This window comes from Mustela nigripes, chromosome 3, assembly GCF_022355385.1.
Source record: "Mustela nigripes isolate SB6536 chromosome 3, MUSNIG.SB6536, whole genome shotgun sequence".
In the NCBI taxonomy this organism is placed as follows: Eukaryota; Metazoa; Chordata; class Mammalia; order Carnivora; family Mustelidae; genus Mustela; species Mustela nigripes.
In genome coordinates this window covers 33,231,549-33,251,014 of record NC_081559.1, presented here as the reverse complement: position 1 = coordinate 33,251,014, position 19,466 = coordinate 33,231,549, and the positions used below count along the sequence as shown (strand labels likewise).

At 34.7% G+C, this 19,466-nt stretch overlaps 1 protein-coding gene across 1 annotated transcript in view; it reads left to right on the top strand.

Moving 5' to 3' along the window:
- Positions 1–19,466, top strand: part of CUL3 (cullin 3) — a 90,507-nt gene that overhangs the window by 13,461 nt on the left and 57,580 nt on the right. Inside the window, exon 2 of the mRNA XM_059393592.1 lies at positions 7,502–7,699. Coding sequence (XP_059249575.1) covers positions 7,502–7,699 — 198 coding nt within the window. The remainder of the gene's footprint in view (positions 1–7,501; positions 7,700–19,466) is intronic.

Here is a 19,466-nt window from a genome sequence, read left to right as displayed (position 1 = left end):
TTTTTTTTTTTTTTAAGATTTTATTTATTTGTCAGAGAGAGTCAGTGCGCACACAAGCAAGGCTGGGCAGCAGGCAGAAGGAGAAGCAGGCTCCCCGCTAAGCAGGGAGCCCAAATTGGAACTAGATCCCAGGACCCTTATCATGACCTGAGCTGAAGGCAGCCACTTAACCAACTGAGCCACCCAGTTGCCCCCAGATTTAGGCATTTTGAAGGTTTTTACGTAATTTGAAATAATGTAGATGAATAATCAAAAATGTTTTGAAAAAAAAAAAAAAAACAGACTGTTAGGGTTGTTTTTGTTATTGATACTTACTAATGAGGATATTGTAATCCTGGATTAAGAAGAGGCAAAAGGGGGTGGAGGTCATTTTTAAAAATCAAAGTTTTGTTTTGGTTTTTAAAAGTCTCATTAAACCATAAGCACTTAATGCTTAATTATACCTTTTCTTTAAAAGAGCTTTTGTTTCTTTTCTTGCTGAATGAGTTTACTTTCCCTGCTGATCACTTTATAACTTAAACTTGTTGGAGCAGAATACTGTATATGCTTAATAATTTGCCAACATTAAACGTTTGTGTGTGTGTGCATTTTATTATGTTATTGCTTTTGTTGCAGCATTAACAAAATTCCTTCCTGAGTGTTTTTGCAATTAATGGAACCTAAGGAAATCAGTTTCATCAATGAGTTTAAAATCCTGTTTGAATAATTTAGAATATTATTTTAAAGTACGTTTTAACTCTATTTTAAAAAATACACAGTCTCAAGGCTTTTAAGTTTTGTGACTCTGAGTGAAGTATGGACTGATGTTTTTATGGTTAACATATTGATGACATTAGAGTTCATTTAGCCCTTTTAACTTTCATTGATCATTAATGTTGTATTCCTTACCAAGATGAGTGAGAATTTAAAGTTCATCAGTAACATAATTATTTTGCCATTGTTACTGACATGTTCATTTGATGCCAAGACCAAGGCATGCATATGTAAGAATCTGCACTTAAAGTCCATTTCCTTTCACATATTGTTTTTAGACTTGCTTGAGTTAGGGAAAGATTGTAGTTTATGGATCCTGTCCTGGGGGGCCTTTTCTGGATATGATTTTTGTCCTAGTTAACAATTTATTAATAAAATCAGTGACTAAGCAGTTAAATGCATAGGAGAATCTGAAAACACTGCTTGATAAATGAAATTTAAGAGTTTGTTGCTTGTACATTACTATATTTTATTTGAAAAGGACATTTTATTATTTTAGAATTACATTAATTTATTAATTGCTTAAATTTAATTACATTAAATTTTTTTTCCGTATCTTTGTGCTTACTAATTTAAATGCTCAAACTTGCATTAGTATAATATAGGTAAAGCAATATTCATTCACCGGACATTTGTTTATGGCCATCTAAGTGACATTAAAGAAAAATGCATAGCCCTTTTAGTATCTCTTAGTCTAGTGGAGGAAAAAGATGCACAGCTGTTTATGAATCAGTATGAAGTGTAGGATAGATACGACCTGAGTGTTAGGAAAGCGCTGAGGAGGGAGTCCATTTTGCTTGAGGTGGTCAGGGAAGGAAGATACATATGTGATATATGAGCTGTGTTCAGAGGCTATATAAAGAATTGGATAAAGAAGAGGCAGAGGAGGGGGCCTTTAAGAAGACAAGGGAGGGTGGTGAATGAGGTGGAGGTGTGTCATTGGATTAGAATAACTATTGATTTAATGTTGTTAAGGAATAAATGTAAGATAGGTAGTGATGAGTGAAAGTAGTGAAGTTAGAGAAGTAGACATAGACTAGATTTTGAATAGTTTTAAAGTACATCCTTCTACCTCTGTAGTTAATGAGAGTTAGGTTTTGAACAGGTTTATTTTTTAAATGGTGATTCTGAAGAAGGTAGATTCTAAGAGGTTATTCGAGTTTATAATAGTTGGAAGGCTGACATGGTGATCTAGGTGCAGGTTTTAGAATAGTATGCAGGATGAAAGAATGGGAACATACTTGAGAAATAATCTGGGGTCCTCTGTTGGCTGCACTTCATGATTGAATGAAAGAGGATGAGAGAAGAAAAGTTAAGCCTTGGCTTTTAGCATTTATAACTAAGTGGCTTGTGAATTAAAGAATACAAAAGGAAGATATGTGTGTGTTTGGGGTTCAGTTAACAGGGATTTGGATCTGATAAGTTTGATCTATGTCTAGAACATTTGGCTTGAGATGTCCAGCAGGCAGTTGAAAATGGTAGTTTTAGACTTTGGAGGACTGTCTGGGCTGGTAGTAGAGATTAGGGAGCAATTAATATATAAGCTAGTAGTTTATTCTTTGAGATGTGGACCAAAATTCATTGGAAATGTGATAAGAGCTCAGGACTCATCATCCAGGAAAAAGAAATACGCACATTATATTTGTAAAATTTTGTGTACAGTTTCAGGAGGCTCCAGAATCCCTTACTAATCTGGTGTCTTGTAAATTTTAGAATTTTCTATGTGAGGGTAGTCATTGTAACCATGATAATGGATGGCAATGCATAGTAGCCCAGAGTAGAGTGAAAAGAGTCAGGACAGAGCTCTGGGGAATAAAATGTTTTAAATGGCACCGAAAAATAGGAGATAGAAAGTAGGGAATAGTGTTTCCAAAAGAAGGCTACACTATACTGACTTGTATGCATACTTGTACTTTTCAGGTACTTTTGTTTTAGTTCCTATCTGTTTGTTTATTAAGCTTGAAAAGTTATTTTATTGTTTTTTTTCTGACAGTTGATGCCCATAGTTGGCAGTTTGGAGATTCTATTATTGGATATTTTATTTAGTCAACTGTGAGGGATTGTGCTGTACCCTGAGCTGGGTTAAATTCTACTGACATTGTTATTTAATCTTCAGGGTAGTGCCTGAGGTAGATACTGTTGTTAAACCTACTTTATAAGCAAGGAAATAAAAGATTTTGAAGAGTAAAGTAACTTGCCCAAGGTCACATGGCCTGTTAATTTAGCAAAGCCATGATACCAACTCAGGCCTTTTGGACAGCAGAACTTATGTTCTTTACTGATATACCACACTGTGTTTACCAGGATAATCAGTCACGCTGTGATATGGTATCCTGGATTAGCACAGTGAAATGTAACATGAGTCCAGAGGATTGGACTAGATCTGGGGATATATAAATTCTAATCTCTGAGATTTGGAGTCAGTAGTTTAATGTCTCTGGGTCCATTTTTTCATTTACTTGAAAATTTTTATACCTAAACATTGTTGTCCTGTGACTCCATCTCTGCTCTGTCTATAAAGCATGAATACTGAGGAAAGTACTATGTAGAAATCTTGGATTATAAAACAACTCTTGGTTTATATATGTGAGAAATGATTTATTATAATGTAAGGGCATTTCTACAATATTCAAAGTCTCTTGGTTTATGTGTTTTAAGTTCTTTAATTTCTAATAGAAAATTTAGTAATTTGTTACAGATAGCGACCTTTTTGTACATTTTCTAGCTTTCATGGGGTCTTATCATACAGAGCCTGAAAAGATCATTTGCAGTTTTGCTCAGCTATTCGCAGTATGGTTACCTCTGGAGTTTAGAGTCAACATTAACTTTGGTCTTCCTCTGGAATTTTTCTGAATGTTCTGCTTTATGTGTTCATTATTTAATGTTTAGAGATGGTGTCTTAGTCAGCTTTTTTATAACCTCAGTGTATAGAGTACTTGAGGCCATGATTGTCATATGGACTTGTATCTTTTATTGTGAAAAGTTATGAACAACTACATCTTATTAAACTATTTTATAAGGATGGCATTCTGTGTATCAGGATATCTGATTAAAAAAGAGTAGTTTCGATCTAGTGGTAAATTCTCTTAAGGCCTTTTCAAAATAGTATTTACTAGACCTGGGATTTGAATAAGATTAAAGTAATAAAAAGGTTGGGTTTTTTTGTTTGTTTGTTTTGTTTTGTTTTTACAGAATTCCTTTTAAGCACTTCAGAAAAGATTAGAATAATAAGGCTCTGTTGGAGTCGTTTGCTTAAGAATCCTCTATGATTGAGGGTTGAACTGATATTTTACTGCTAGAGTAACTGAAATAACTATTTTGGGGTTATCTAAATTACTTACTCTTTCACATTCATACCCATTGAACATAGCTTGGAGGGAGTGTGGTTTTTTTCCCCCCCCATTAATGACTTTATTGAGGTGTGACTGACATGCAAAAAACCATACATATTTAACGAATGTAAGTTGGAAGAGATTGTGAAGCCATCACCATGATCTATGCAGTAAACATATTTATCACCTCCAAAAGTTTCTTCTTAACCTCTTCAGAGAGGATTCCACTCAGTAATTTCTGTCCATCCAAGTCAGAAATAGGTGTGAAGCTGATGAATAATTGTTGCCATGTTTCCCAGGTTGTGAGTGCAGTACATGGTATAATAACAGCTCCTTAGTCAAAGATTAGCAGGACATCATTTCATCAGCAAGTATGAATGTTTGTTGTATGCCATGTATTACTTCAGTGGCTGAGGGATTCCTCAGTGAAAAAAATTGCTGCCTTCATGCAGTGGACATTGAATGGGAGGAGGGAGGTGGGAAAAGAAATAAGGAAAAAAAAATGACTGTGGGGTTGGAATTTGGGGGTGACTAGTAAGAGGAGACTGCTATTTTAAATGGAGTATGAAATTAAAGCTTCATTTTTTTTTTAAAGATTTTATTTATTTATTTGACAGAAAGATATCACAAGTAGATGGAGAGGCAGGTAGAGAGAGAGAGAGAGGGAAGCAGGCTCCCTGCTGAGCAGAGAACCCGATTCAGGACTCGATCCCAGGACCCTGAGATCATGACCTGAGCCGAAGGCAGTGGCTTAACCCACTGAGCCACCCAGGCGCCCCTAAAGCTTCATTTTATGGTGATGGTTGAACAAGAATTTTGAGGTTGATAAAGTGAATGAGCCATGCAGATACCTGAGGGAAGAACATTAGAGAGAGAGAGTAGCAAATACAAACATCTTGAAGCAAAAATCTGTTTGACATATTCCAAAGAATGGCAAAGAGAGTCTGCTGTGGCTAGAGCAGGGAGCAAGGAGGAAGAATAGATGAAGTCAGATTATCAGATCCAAATAATGTTCTGTAGTTTGTATAAGTACTTTGACTTAACTTCAAGAGAGATGAAAAGTCACTTGAGGGTTGTAAGCAAAAGAGTGACATGATTTATGTTTTTAGGAGGTCACTGGTTGCTCTTTGATAGTGGGTTAGGAGCAGACCAGTTAGGGAGCTTTTGGAATACCTTGAGAGATGATGGTGTTTTGGACAAGGCTAGTAGTAGTGGAAAGGGTGAGTAGGAGTTAGATTCTAGGTACATTTTGGATGTAGAGACAAAAGTATTTCCTATTGGATTAGAATCAAGTTGAGGGATTACAAGCTTTTTTTTTTGGCCTTAGCAACTGGAAGGATAGAGTGGACATTCGCTTGTCAGAGAAGACTGCTGGGAAAGCAGAATTAAGGGCAAGGATTAGGATTTCTGTAAGTTTGAGATGCTAGTAGATATTCAGTTAAAAATATGGCTGAATATAGGACTCTGGTATCAAGGGGAGAGGGCCAAACACAATATATAAATATTGATGTTAACTTAAGCCATGAGCATAGATGAAATGAGCTTCACCTGAAAACTGAGTTGTGGCTAGACAAAGAAGTTCAAGTTTGGAGGCTGCTGGGAGGGAAAGAACTAGTAAGCAGACTGACAAATAGAAACTAGAGGAATGGGAAGAAAAACACAAGATTGTAGTGCTTGGAAGGCAAGTGAGGAGTAGGAGTGATCAGCTCTTTCAGTTGCTGCCAGATAGGTCAAGAATGATGAGAACTAAGACTCTAGCCATTTAGATTTTGCAGGATGGAAGTCACTGGTGACCTCCTTGGGTAATTTCATTGAAACAGTAGAGATGAAAGACTTACTGGAATAGATTCAAGATATAATGAGAAAAATGAGACTTGGAGACAGTGAATGTAGAAATGTCTCAAGTCTTGTGATTTTGCTGTAAATGGAAAACACAGGCTTGGATGGTACTGGAGAAATGGTGGGTTTGTGAGCATTTGTTTTTAAGATGGGAAATTGATGATTTTGAATGTGTATAGAAATTGTCTAGCAGAGAGGAAAGAATCTGATGATGCTAAGAAGGGAGATTGATAAAGGGAGGTCCTTGAAAAGATGAGTTGGGATGGAACTAAACTTCATTCTGTATAGGTATCACTTGGGGTCACAATGCAGATTATAGTTCTGTAGGCATGGGGTGGAGCCTGAAATTCTGCATTTCTAGTAAGTCCTCGATGATGCCTATGTTTATGGTCCCTGTTTATAATTTGAGTATAATAACTTTGTACTTTGAGCTCAAGAACAGTAGAGTAGTAATATTGATACATAATCATATGGATTGCTGGATATGGTTGGGGTTTGTACAGTATGTCTTCAGGTCGTTTCTGTTTTCTCAATGGAACAGGAAGCAGGTCATTATCCAAGAGTGAGTTTGGAGGAAATGGTGTAAAATCATCTAGGAAGATAGTCAGTAGTCTAGAATGTAGGATTATGGGGTTGCACCCAGGGCCTACTTGGTGGTTAGTGATAATGAATTTAAACTGAGACATGTTGAATATTGGCGTATATATGTTATTCATTTACTTTGATTTACACGTGGTGCATGTGAAGAGTAGGTGGGTAGATGGGGTTTAGAATAGCAAGTATTTCGGTCTGGAGAGGGGAAAGTGATTCATAGGTATATTTCTTCCTGGGAAAGGAAGAAAATAAGAATGCTAGGTTAAACAGAAAGTGTGTGTGGGAGGATTGTTTGTTTTGTTTTTAACTGCAGTTCTTCTTCCAATCTTTAATTTGCTAAGGAGCTCTGTAAATCTTCAGGAGAAGAAGATAGTGTTCATGTCCTCAATTTTTTTTTTCCCTAAGATTTATTTTAGAAAGAGTGCATGCAGGGAGGACCGGGATGGGGCAGAGGGAGCAGAGTGAGCAGGAGAGAGAAACTTAAGACTGCGCTGAATGTGGAGCCCATTGTGGGGCTCTATCTCACTATCCTGCGATCACGACCTGAGCCCAAACCAAGAGTCTGAAGCTTAACGAAGTGAGACACCCAGGCACCCCCTGTATTATTTTTAAAATCATGGAACTCTTTCTGTCTCAGTAGCTCTCTGAGCTTGTGTTCTACTAAATAAACTAAGGAAAAGTGTGCTTTACACTTTTGGCTAAATAAAGCAAGTATTAACATCAGGGATTATGATTTCATTTAAATTGGAGGGGTTTAATGCATATAAGAAAGGAAGGCGGTCTTAAAGTATTTTTAAAAAATTGCTCTGTCATCTCTAAAAAATCTTAAATGTACCCCTTTATTATTGTTAAAACAAGAAGTCTTATAAGTCATACAGATTTATAATCTTAGGCATATAATAAGATAATTACTATATGGACAAACACAGATTTTCAACCATTGGTGTTTCTTTTTGTCTCTTTTTCTCTTTTGGATATTACAGATGACCATGGATGAAAAATATGTAAACAGCATTTGGGACCTTCTGAAAAATGCAATTCAAGAAATCCAGCGTAAGAATAACAGTGGTCTTAGTTTTGAGGAGCTCTATAGAAATGCTTATACAATGGTTTTGCATAAACATGGAGAAAAGCTCTACACTGGACTAAGAGAAGTTGTTACCGAACATCTCATAAATAAGGTATCCAACTTTAAAAGGACTATTGCTAATTATATGGAATCTAGAAAATCCTTTATATACTATATTGTACTTTGACTAGAAATACTAGTTTTAAGGGCTCCAGGAAGCCTATAGAAATATATAGTAATCAATTAATAGTTGTATTATAATGTAGTATAAAACCTCACTCAAAACTTATGATCAGCTAAATCACAATTTTTGATCATTGAGGGAAGGTGAAGTTTGTGATTTACAATAAATACATTCTCTGTAATCATAATTAAGGAAACAGATTTTCATTAGTTTACGAATACTTGTTTATTAATATATGAATTAGAGATCATTATTTTTTCCTTAAAATGCTTAACCAGTCAGTCCATTTTATCTTTCTCTACTTTCTCTGTGTAATAAAACAACATTGTTTAAAAAAATACTAAGACTTTACACCAGTTGAAATTGACATTATTTTAGCTGAGTTTTATAGTAAATGTGAATTGTTTTTTAAAGTAAATTAGTGTTGGGCTATTAAAATTATAAATATTTCTTTGGTGCTAAAAAGATATTTTTACTTTTTAAAATATTTATGTAGAACAAATTCTTCTATTGCAAGTATGTCTTGCTTTAAGATTGTCAGATAAAATAGAAAATTACCACAGGTAAATAAAAACTTCTCAAAGTTTTTGTGTGGTATTAGGGTTCATTTTTTAAAAATTTAGAAACAAAAAAATGGGAAAAGTTGTACCAAATAGTACAATGATCTCTTGTATTGTAGATACACCAGTTAACATTTTGCCACATTTTTGCTAATCTTTCTATTGATACTTGTTATTATTACTATTATTGATATTACTATTATTGCTGAAGAATCAGAGAATAAATTTTAAATTCATTTACCCTCAAATGCTTTGGGATGTTTCTCCTAAAAACAAGGAAATTATCTCACTTAACTGAAGACTAATGTTTGAAATCAGGCAGTTTAACATTAATATAATACTGTTATCTAATATAGTCCATATTCAGATTCATCAGTTGTCCTGTGTAACAGTGATGTCCTCTATAGCAGTTTGTTTTCTGATCCAGGATCCAATCCAGGATCACACACTCAGCTCCAGAGCTTCTTGTCTTTCAGCACATTGACATTTTTCAAGAGTATGGGTCAGTTTTGTAGATTGTCCCTCGGTTTTTGGTTTGTCTGATTGTTTCCTGATGACTAGTTTCAGGTTATGCATTTTTGGCAGGAATAATACATAAGTGATGTTGTGTCCTCAGTGCATCACATCAGGAGGCACATGATGTCAGTTTATCCCATTATTGGTGATGTTAACTTTGATCACTTGGTGTCCGCCAGATTTCTCCACTGTGAAGGTACCTTTTTTCCCTTTGTAATTCATAAGTAATTTGTTCAGATATATTTTGAGACTGTATAAATATCCTTTTCCCCAAGAAACTTTTATGTGATGGTTCTAGCACCCATTGATGATTCTTGCATGAATCATTATTACTGTGGTGGTTATAAAATAGTTACTTTCTATTTCTACTATTCCTTCCATAATTTCTTTCTCTTACATGGGATTACATGAGGAGGTACCTAGTATATCATGAAGCAAGGTGATTATGTTCTTTATGCAACCAACAGTTTCTTTAGTGCCTACTGTGCACAGCTTTCTAGGAATATACAGTGGGTACAAAGATTTGGTATCCCTTATTTGTACTGTGATCTGAGAGATGATGCAGGCATTTAGATAACAGTGTGAGGCATTATATAATTAAGTGGCAAATGAAATCAGTAGGCAATAAATGGCTTAGGAATTCAAATGAGGGAGAAATTATCTGGGGCTGTAAGATTAAATGGGAAAGTATCAAATTGAACCAAGCCATGAGACATTTGGGATATAAGTGAATAGTGTGGAAGGCATTCCAGGATGGCAGATGTCATGTGATTATACAGAAATAAGTTGGATACGCTTAGGTGGTAAATGGAGTTTGATTGAGGTATATAAGAATTTATGGGGATTAGTGCATTCTAATATAGTGGTTTGGGAAGAGATTGGAGGAAAAACTTGAATGCCAAGCTAAGGAATTTGGGCTTAACAGTGGAGGTTTATTGGAGGTTTTTAAGTGGAAGATAATGTGACAGAATATTTTAAGAAGATTAAGATGAAAATGGTATAAATGTAGAATTGGGTGTTTGCTGGATGTTTGCTGGAAATTTTGAGTAAAGTAATAGGCTAGACATGATTGGATAGAGGGTGTGAGAGATACGGTTTTAGGTAAGATTGGATATTTTTATAGTTGGAAGATACCTTAGATATTATTTTATATGAGGGAAATTGAGTGTGAGATCATCATAAAATGCTCAGCTAGAAATACCATGTGTTTAGAGATAGATTTTGAGCTTGAGCAGAAACTTAAACTGAAGATGAAGATTGGATGTTTGGTAGCATGTACTCCGAGGAAGAAGTATTGGATTTCAGAGAAAAAAATCCTAGAGCCAGAGGACGAATTTTCAAAAGCGAGTTATGGTACGTAGGTGTGGGAAATGAAGATGACTAAATAAAGAAACTTGGCATCAAAAGGAAGAAGAAATGTAGAGTGCAAGAGTTTTGCTTAAAGCTCTTGAAGGGGAGATGATTGAAGCAGCTGAGTTCTTGGTTATGGAGAGAGTACGGATTTGAGAACAGAGAAGCAAAGGTTTTAGCAGCAGTCCCATATTGAATGGTGGTAGTGGTCATAACTTACTCTTATTTAGCATTTGTATGTGCTAGGTTCAGTTCCAGTGCTTTTACCTCTGTTAGTGGTCACAACCTAATGAGCAGGATATGACTGTTCTCTCTGTAAGTGGAGAAACCAAGGCACAGAGAATTAGTGATTTGCTGAGATGCACATAGTAAGCGGCCTAGCTGGAACAGTACAGGCAGTGTGGTTTCAGGCTAAGTCCTTGACTCCTCTGTAGATCTACTCCTGAGGCATAATGAATGGATCAAGTTGCAATAAACTCAATGAAACTGAGGGTGTAGGAGAGGCTTTGAGTAAATTGGCTCAGTGTTTGTAAAGCTGTAGTCCTTTAATTCTAGTTCTTGGTTTATTTATAATTAAAATGAAGGAGCTAGTAGTAATATCTCCTGAGATTCTTTAGTTCTGAAACTATTACAAATCTAATAATTAAGCCATGCATCTTCTGAAGATGAGATGAAGAGACTTGGAGTAGCCCTTCTTGGGAATATACTAAGGAATTGGCAAGTGAGGAAAAAGATAGCCCAATAGGAGTTGGCCTGAATGTGTGATTTGTCTTTTTTGTTTGTTTTGAAGAATTTGCTTTGCAGCTTGGGCATAGATGCATAAAAAAACATCTGTAGTTACATGCTGTATTGAGAGCTGGCTAACCCAAAAAGTGAGGAGAAGAGAGGAGACCAGAGTGGGAAGTCAGTGTATAAGTGATTTTTTTGGACTCCGAAATATGGTTAGGTAGAAATTGAAGTCATGTGACCAATAATTCTATAACTGTAAAAGCTTCGGCATACTTGTGAGTTGCTTAAAGTGATCCCATATCTCAGGTTAGCTGTTATTATTTCAAAATATAGGCAGTTCCTTATAATATGTTCCAGAGAACATATATTCAAGTTAATTGTGCTAAAGAAATTGTATACACTAAATTCTTTTTATTTCTGTTGCATAGGCATTAGTCATACATCACCAGCATCTGAAAAAGTTTTTTAATTTTTTGTTTCTTTCACAAAACATTTGACCAGTTTAAACTAGTCAATTTCTGGCCAGGAAATATACCAATACCAGTGTATCTAATGATTAATTTTATTATTTCAGTTGAATTAAATCTTTTAACCTCTGCTAGTGTCTGCTTTCATTTTTGTGTTCTTCATAGATCTTATTTCATTCTTAGTCTTATGAAAACATTTAGTAACCATACAAATACAGTACTACTATATGAATGGGACAAAGAAGTTTGTTAACTGATAGGCAGAGCCATTATGTAATAGCCTAAATGTGCTCTGATGTAGGAAGTGTCTTTTTTTCCTACCAAATGTGCAGAAGCACAGTTTGCATAAAAATTGATATTACCTGTTTATACGGTGCACTTTCTGACTAGAATGTGAGAAATTGGTTCAGGTTCAGGGTCTTTGGTATGAAAGGAACCGTGTTCAGTCTCCCAGAATGTATTCCTTTTTGTGGTTCTGAAAACCTTATGTGTGGTCTAGTCAGGTTGGGTTTTTTGTTTGTTTGTTGGTTTTCTTTGTTCATTATGCTTTTAGCACTTTGCAACTACGTAAGCAATAATACTTTTTTTTTTAAGCAAAGTTACTTTCTACTGAAGTGAACATTTTAGTGCTGTGGTATATAGGCAGCCAGGACCTATTTTTTCATGTTGAAAGATTCAAATGAAATATAATTTTTACTCAGAGTTTGTTGCTGATATCCTGGTTGCAAGATGAGAATAGTAAATATCTGAGCAGCATCTTTGATAAAACAGCGTGGCACAAACTATCAGGGTGGATGAATGGAGGAACTTTACTGAGATTAGGGTAGCTAATTGTTGGCTTTAGAAGTAAGTTCACAAAATTGAAGCAGCCATAGAAAAGCTAAATGCTTTTCTTTTAACTTGGTAGTATATTCTTCCGATCTCTACAAGAATGTTCCCTTTGAGGAAACTGAGACCCAGAGGAATTCAGTGAATTTCTCTAAACCACAAAGCAAAACTTGGAGTATTATATGGCCTTTGTGCCTTTCCATAAGAAAAAAAATCTCATTTTGGTAAATATGAAAACATTTCAGAATTGACAGGGTTATCTTTAACTTTTGTTTCTAAATAACTTTAAAAGCATGGTTTTACTGGAGAAAAAGTTCTTTCCAGTTTTAAGGATTTTTAAATTATAGATTATTTTGTCAAAGCCTCAAAAGTACCCATGTAAGACTTCTTATTACATAATTCAACATCCAGAAGTATGTTATTTGCCAGCCTCTGACTTAGGTATAAAAAATATGTTGGAATGCATTTGATCCCTGCAGTCATAGAACAGTTAAACGAGTAAATAAATGTTTAGTTATAAAACATGTTGAAGAAAACAGGATACAGTGATAGAGGAAAACTGTATATTCAAGAAATGACTCTTTGAGTAAGAGGGAACTTGAAAAGTGAGAAGGTGCTCATGAGGAGTGTTCCAGGCAAAGGGGATGGCTGTAGAATGTTTTTTCTTTGCAGGACCAGATAGTCAGTATTTTTAGTTTCCTGAGCCATAGATTCTGTTGGTAGTTCCTCAACACTCTCCTCTTTTAGCACCAGAGGGGCAATGGACTATTTGTAATGAATGAATATGGCGGTTTTCCAGTACAACTTTATTTTAAAAAGACAGCAGACCATCCTTTTCCAATCTCTGGAATAGAGAAATTAAAAACAAAGCCTGTTGTGAATGGTGAATTAAGTATTGTCAGTGGGGAAAAATGGGACCAAGATGAGGTTTGGAAAGAGAGGCATTGAAGCCCTGGTATAAGGGCTTCATACTTAATTACATGTACATTAGGAAGCCATTCAAGAATTTTAAATAAGACAGTGACATGATCTGATACAGATTTTTAAAATATTACTTGGGTTGTTGTGTGATGCATAAATTAGGGGGCCCAAGAGTTGAAGTGAGGGGAGTAGGAAGAAATAATCCAGTAATACAGGTGAGTGAGCAGTAGTGGTGATTTATACCAGTGTAGTGAGAGTGGGGATAGAAGATTACAGATTCAGGATACTTTGAATGTAGAAAGATTGTTACTTCTTAATAGATTGGTTGTAGGGAATGAGGAAGAGGAAAGAATTCAAGAGGACTAGGTTTGGTTCTTGGGCAACAGGGTGTTTTCCATTTTCTTAATATACGGATGAGGTAGAGAAAGGAACTCCCTTTGAACAGGTTGATTTTAAGCTGCCAGTGAAATTGAATATGCAAATCTAGTTCTCTGAGAAATTTGAAGTGGAAATGTAAATTTGGGAATCATGAGCGTATAGATGAAGTTACACAGAAAAGAGAAACAAGGAATTTAATCCTGAGGATTTAAAACATTTAAGGATTGCAGTGGAAACTGAAAAATGACCGGATCAAAGCTCTAACTTTAAGTTATAAAATGATGTCAACATTTCTTTAGCAGAGTTGTGGTTTTTGTAACCATTTTAACTCTGTGTGTTTGTGTGTATGTTTAATGGCTAAAGACAATTTTAAAATTAAACATAGTGCTAATCAATTCTGTTACTTGTGGGTAGGGTTAGGTAAGGGTGGAACCATCTCCCACCCTTTGGCTTTATTGAGGTGTAACTGACAAAATTGTAAGATATTTAAGGGTCTTGTTGATTTTTTTGAAGTCATCTTTTAAAAGATACCTGTTTGGGATTTAAACTTGACGGAAAGTGTTTAAGCTCATAGTGAAGTAACTGAAGACTTGCTTTTGCTTCTTGTATCCACTGTTGAACACTTCATGTTTAATAATATGAAAAAATTTAGAAGTAGCTGTAGTGGAAAAAGTACTGGGTAGAAAGTAGGAAAAACTGGGCTTTAGGCTTAATTCTGCTACTAACAGTCATGAACAAATTACTAGACTTTTCTGGACTTCAAATTACTAATTTATAATTGGGATTGATTTTGTTATCCTAAATGGGCTTTAAAGTTATATAATGATTATGTATTCTGAAAATTTTATTTTTTTAAGACTTAGGAATATTAATAGTTTTAAAGTTTACTGTTGTCCTTTTCTGTGCCATAAAACGTATTTAGCATAAAAACATTTCCATTTTTAATTGTTTCTTAAAATCGGGAGAGAAACTTTCTTTGGTTTTAATATGGAAAGAACTTTATTCCAATTTTGTGATGCTTAATAGGTTTCTTAGATTCGCCTTATGCTTAATTTTCTTTTCTCACCCAAATTATTTCTCTTTAGTAATTGAATAATACTATGGTAGCCTCATAAATGAGCTAATTTTTGTACTTTGAAAGTTTGAGCAAAAACGATGCTGACTTTAGCTGTACCAGAAACAGCTTCTTCTTAATAAAAAGAACATTGATTTCAGTGATTTTTAAAAGTATTTCTTTTATATGTAAGTGATGAATTATGTTATTTGTAAGTGTGATATGTAAGTGATGAATCACTAAATTCAACTGAAACTAATACTACACTATATGTGTTAAATAACTGGAATTTAAGTAAAAACTTGAAAGATTAAAAAAAAAGAAGAATCCATTCTATAGATACATTTAAATATGTGTATAAAAAGTGTTTGTACTAATATTTACTGTAGTATTGTTTAAATGCTAAAAAAGGCTGAAAACTATATAAATGTTCACTAATAGACTGTTGAATAAGTGGATTTATATCCACACAATGAAAAAAAATGAAGTCTTTATATCCACATATCCTGTTCTTCAAATATTCTCTTACTTTGGATGGAAGGCAGAATAAGGGAGCTTGATCCTGCTGACTTTTTTCATTCATTTAGAAAACTCCCTATTAAGGACCTCTTATGTACCAAGCAGTGGTCTAATAATAAGCATTTGCATTATATGAAAAGTCCCTGCCTTTGGGGAACTTAAGCACTTGAATCTGTGCCTAGTAATCTGATCAGTTCTAAGCACTTTGTTTTACAGGTAGAGAAACTGAAGCTTTGAAGAATAGTTTGAAATTTTAAATGGCTTTCTCGTTTGAGGTTTTTTGGAGTTTTTTGTATGTGTGGTAAACTGAAAAATCTTTTATAACACCTTATTATTTATTTTTTGTATATAGGGTTTCATTTGCTGAAAATGATGTCTCTATATAAACTTTTCTTTAGTATATTGATTTTTCTCCCCATTTTTGAAAGGAGAAAGAGAAGAGCCAGGATTTTAAATGTTATGTTTATTCACCAGTAAATTAAAGTGTTTCTATGAGGGTACTAATTGCATGTGGAAATGAAGTTTGTATTCTTGGTAAGCTTTGGACTGTTTTGTTAAGCCAATTACTTAATAGATTTAGCATTTATAATAAAGCTTTTTTAGTTCTTTTCCTTTCTTTCTAGGCAAATGTGAATAAGTGTAGTGGTTTTTATTTTAATGACATTTAAGTACAAAATATAAGAATAATAATTGCAGTGAATTATAAAAGGACATTGATAGAAACACTCAGGAATAAGATTGTTTGCAAAGACAGATTCATTTCAGAAGCCCACAGATACTGAGTCTCTTGTGTTTCATCTACCAAAAAATAATTAAGACACTATGCCTGTCAGCAAGAATCTTCCAGTTTTAGTGAGGTAATCAGATTTGAAGGAGAATTATTTTGCTTGAGGAATTCAGGGCAAAGTAGAAAGAGCCTCCACTGTTGATGAGCCTTAAAGAATTATTAAAGGTTCATCATACGAAGAGAGTGAAAAGATAGTCCAAAAAATGGCATAAATAAAAAAGGCAGGTAAGCATGAGCATAGTCAGGGAATATCAGTGTAGATGGACTATAAAAGGTTTCAGATAATTTTGGGGGAATGAGAGTGGTAAAGTAGGCTGGATTAGGTTTTAGAAAGACATTATAGGGAATTTGGGTTTTATCCTGTTGGGTGGTGGGAGCTATTGGTTTTTTGTTTTCCAAAAGATACTGACTGAAGTGAAGATGGAGTGAAAGATTTAGTAGACATGCCATCTTAAGTGCTTCATTGCTACATATCTTTTGTTCTCCTGCCATCTTGTCCTTATTTTCTAACTTTTTAAGTTGTTTAAAGAAACAACTATTAAAATGAATATTGAAGTAACTTAGGGTGATGACAGGAGGAAAGCTCTGTCTGAGCTAGGGGTACAAACCCTTAAGAATATGATTTGGAAGAGCGACTGGAATATGATTAGAGGAATCCCCAAAGAGAAAGAGATTTGGGGGGATAATGAAGGGAATAGAGAATATTAGAGATTCAGGAAGATGGCAACCGCGGGATAGGAGGAGCCTAAGAAATTGAATGTTTGAAAGGATTGGAAGAGAAATGGTATTGGGGAGAGCCAAGGTTAAGGTGTTACTTAATTTCACTACTTTGTACTCAGAGAAATCCCGATTTTTCTAACTCTTTTTTTTATATTAACTGAGGACATATTTTTTTAAAATGATGCTAAATTTAGATGATTTCTTACTTGCTTTAACATGTAGCAAATACTCTTTATGTATGGAATTATAAAAATGCATTCTCCTAATTTACCACTGTGTGCCCCTGCTTTGAGCCTCCTGATTCTCTACTGCTATTCATTGTATTCTACTTTGTATTAAGGTCCTATGAATGCTAGTATTAAGCTCCTCTATCCCCCATAGTGGCTAGCACCCTCCTTTGCTTGTTGGAAGGAATCGTTATATATCTGAATTGACAGTTTGAAGAAAGATTTTTATGTATTCTTTTGAATTAAGAGCTTCATTTTGCACACTTCAAAGTGAGTGGGGAAATTCTGCCACTAGGAATGAATTTTAAGTTGAAATTACAGGTAGTGTGCTCTTTATAAAATGTTTAAATTTACATTACTAAGTATTATATATATGTTAGTAAAATTATTTACAGAAGAATGTTCTGACAGCAGTCGAGAAACAAGTTTACCCTGTAGTAGCTATCTTACTGTTTTTTCCATGATACTGTTATGATTCCTCCGATTGAGACTGCCACCTTTTTTTCCTGAATGTTAGTGAAAATAGTGAGAAACAATACTATCAGACTAGAAAATATCAGGAAGGCAGTGAATTTTATATCATTGAGGAATCTTTTGACGTTAGTGAATTCTTGGAAAGTTTAAAAATACCAACAAAGTTTAAGATACCAGCATTTAAGATTAATGCTCCTAAGCTTAGTACAGTTTGCTTTTGAAATACAAAAATTTTAAGGTTGTTATGTATTGTGAGAGAGAGCAGTATCTATTCAAACTTACATTGAGTATACAGATAATAGATATTAGCTGCTTTACAAACTCCTCTACTTATAAAGTAAAGGGATTCCTTCCAGTTAACAGAGAAATTTGTTTTATAGAAGAAAGGAAAGCAAGAATCCAGTAGAAATTGAGAGTTTAGGAAGTACTATATAACATATGTCACCATATTTATGTATATGTGTTTTGTGTCACATGTTTCTCAAAATCTAAAGCACTTGGGAATGCAGATCCTGATTCAGTAGAACTGACCTAGGACCCAAGATTTTGAGTTTCTAACAAGTTCAAGGTGATGATGATGATCATGATGACAGTCTTGAACCTTATTCTATATAAGGACCACACTTACAGAGTAGCAAGATCAAATATTTATGTGATACTATTATAAATAAGTAATATCAATAACATTATGGTTACAACAAATGCTTATATGACATTTACTGTGGGCTGGGCCCTGTTGTAAGCATTATTTATATATTAACTCATTTTATCCACACAACACCTCCTTGAAGTAGGTGTTGTTATTATTCCTATTTTGTAAAAACTTGATACACAAAGAAGTTACTGGTGGTTATGTATCTATTAAGTGTTGGATCTGTGATTTGCATCAGACAGGCAAACTTTTCAGCAACTGCTCTCCTGTGCGGCCTCTATTCCCTATATAGGACTGTTAACATAAAAATAGCAAAGTATTACACTATTTCTTTTTAATCTTTTAAATTAAGAGTTCTCTGGAGAAAGCAAAGAGCTATGGAGCTTTTTAAAACCTATGTGTGTCAGATTAGGAGAGGTGTCTTCTACACTTCATGGAGATGGACTTCTGTAGGTAGCCACTTTTATCAACAGGTTTATGTCATCACTGATGTAAGTTTTTGAGCTCTTCAAGAATAACTCTTTAATGATATTCCTTAGAAAAATAGGGTTTACATAACTGGTAAAATTTGTAAAGCGACAGGCCCCTGAAAAAATTCAGATATATGTGGGAACTTAAATTTTTGATCATGTAAATGTTGCATATTTATCTAAATAGTCAGATGAAATAAACAATATTTGTTTCAGAATTTGGAGACCAGAGGGTACTTAGCAGATATCCTTTGGCTCTTAATTTTTTTTCCAAAAGATTGGAAAATGCCACTTTTTAAATTCTATGGAACCAGTATAAATCATATTTACTCAGGGAAAAATGGAGCCTACCTTGCAGTAGTATTAAGACATCTTAGTGGAGCAGGAAATAAATGCCATTGTTCTAGTCAACCCCTGTAATAATATGCGTAGGAGGAGCTACAGACCAGGTAAGTTAACTAACTTATTCAAAGTCCTGGTTAGTAACTGCCCTGAAAGTTGTCCTCAAATACTAATTTGATTTTTTAACTTTGAGTGATGGTTAAAATACTTTAGATTTCTAGGAGATTATATGCCTTTAAAGTGTTAGTTTCTCTGTGGTATTTTGTAAATGTTTTTTGTGTAGTTAGCATATGCTCCATGTATTCATGACCCATTTTGTGTTTTTTTAAATTTTTTTTATCGGGAGGCCTGGGTGGCTCAGTTGGTTAAGCAGCTGCCTTCGGCTCAGGTCATGATCCCAGCGTCCTGGGATCGAGTCCCACATCGGGCTCCTTGCTCCGCAGGGAGCCTGCTTCTCCCTCTGACTCTGCCTTCCACTCTGTCTGCCTGTGCTCGCTCTCGCTCGCTCTCTCTCTGACAAATAAATAAATAAAATCTTAAAAAAAAATTTTTTTTTATCAATTTTTTTTTTTTAAGATTTTATTTGTTTATTTGACAGATCAGAAGTAGGCAGAGAGGCAGGCAGAGAGAGGAGGAAGCAGGCTCCCTGCTGAGCAGAGAGCCCGATGTGCGGCTCTATCCCAGGACCCTGGGATCATGAC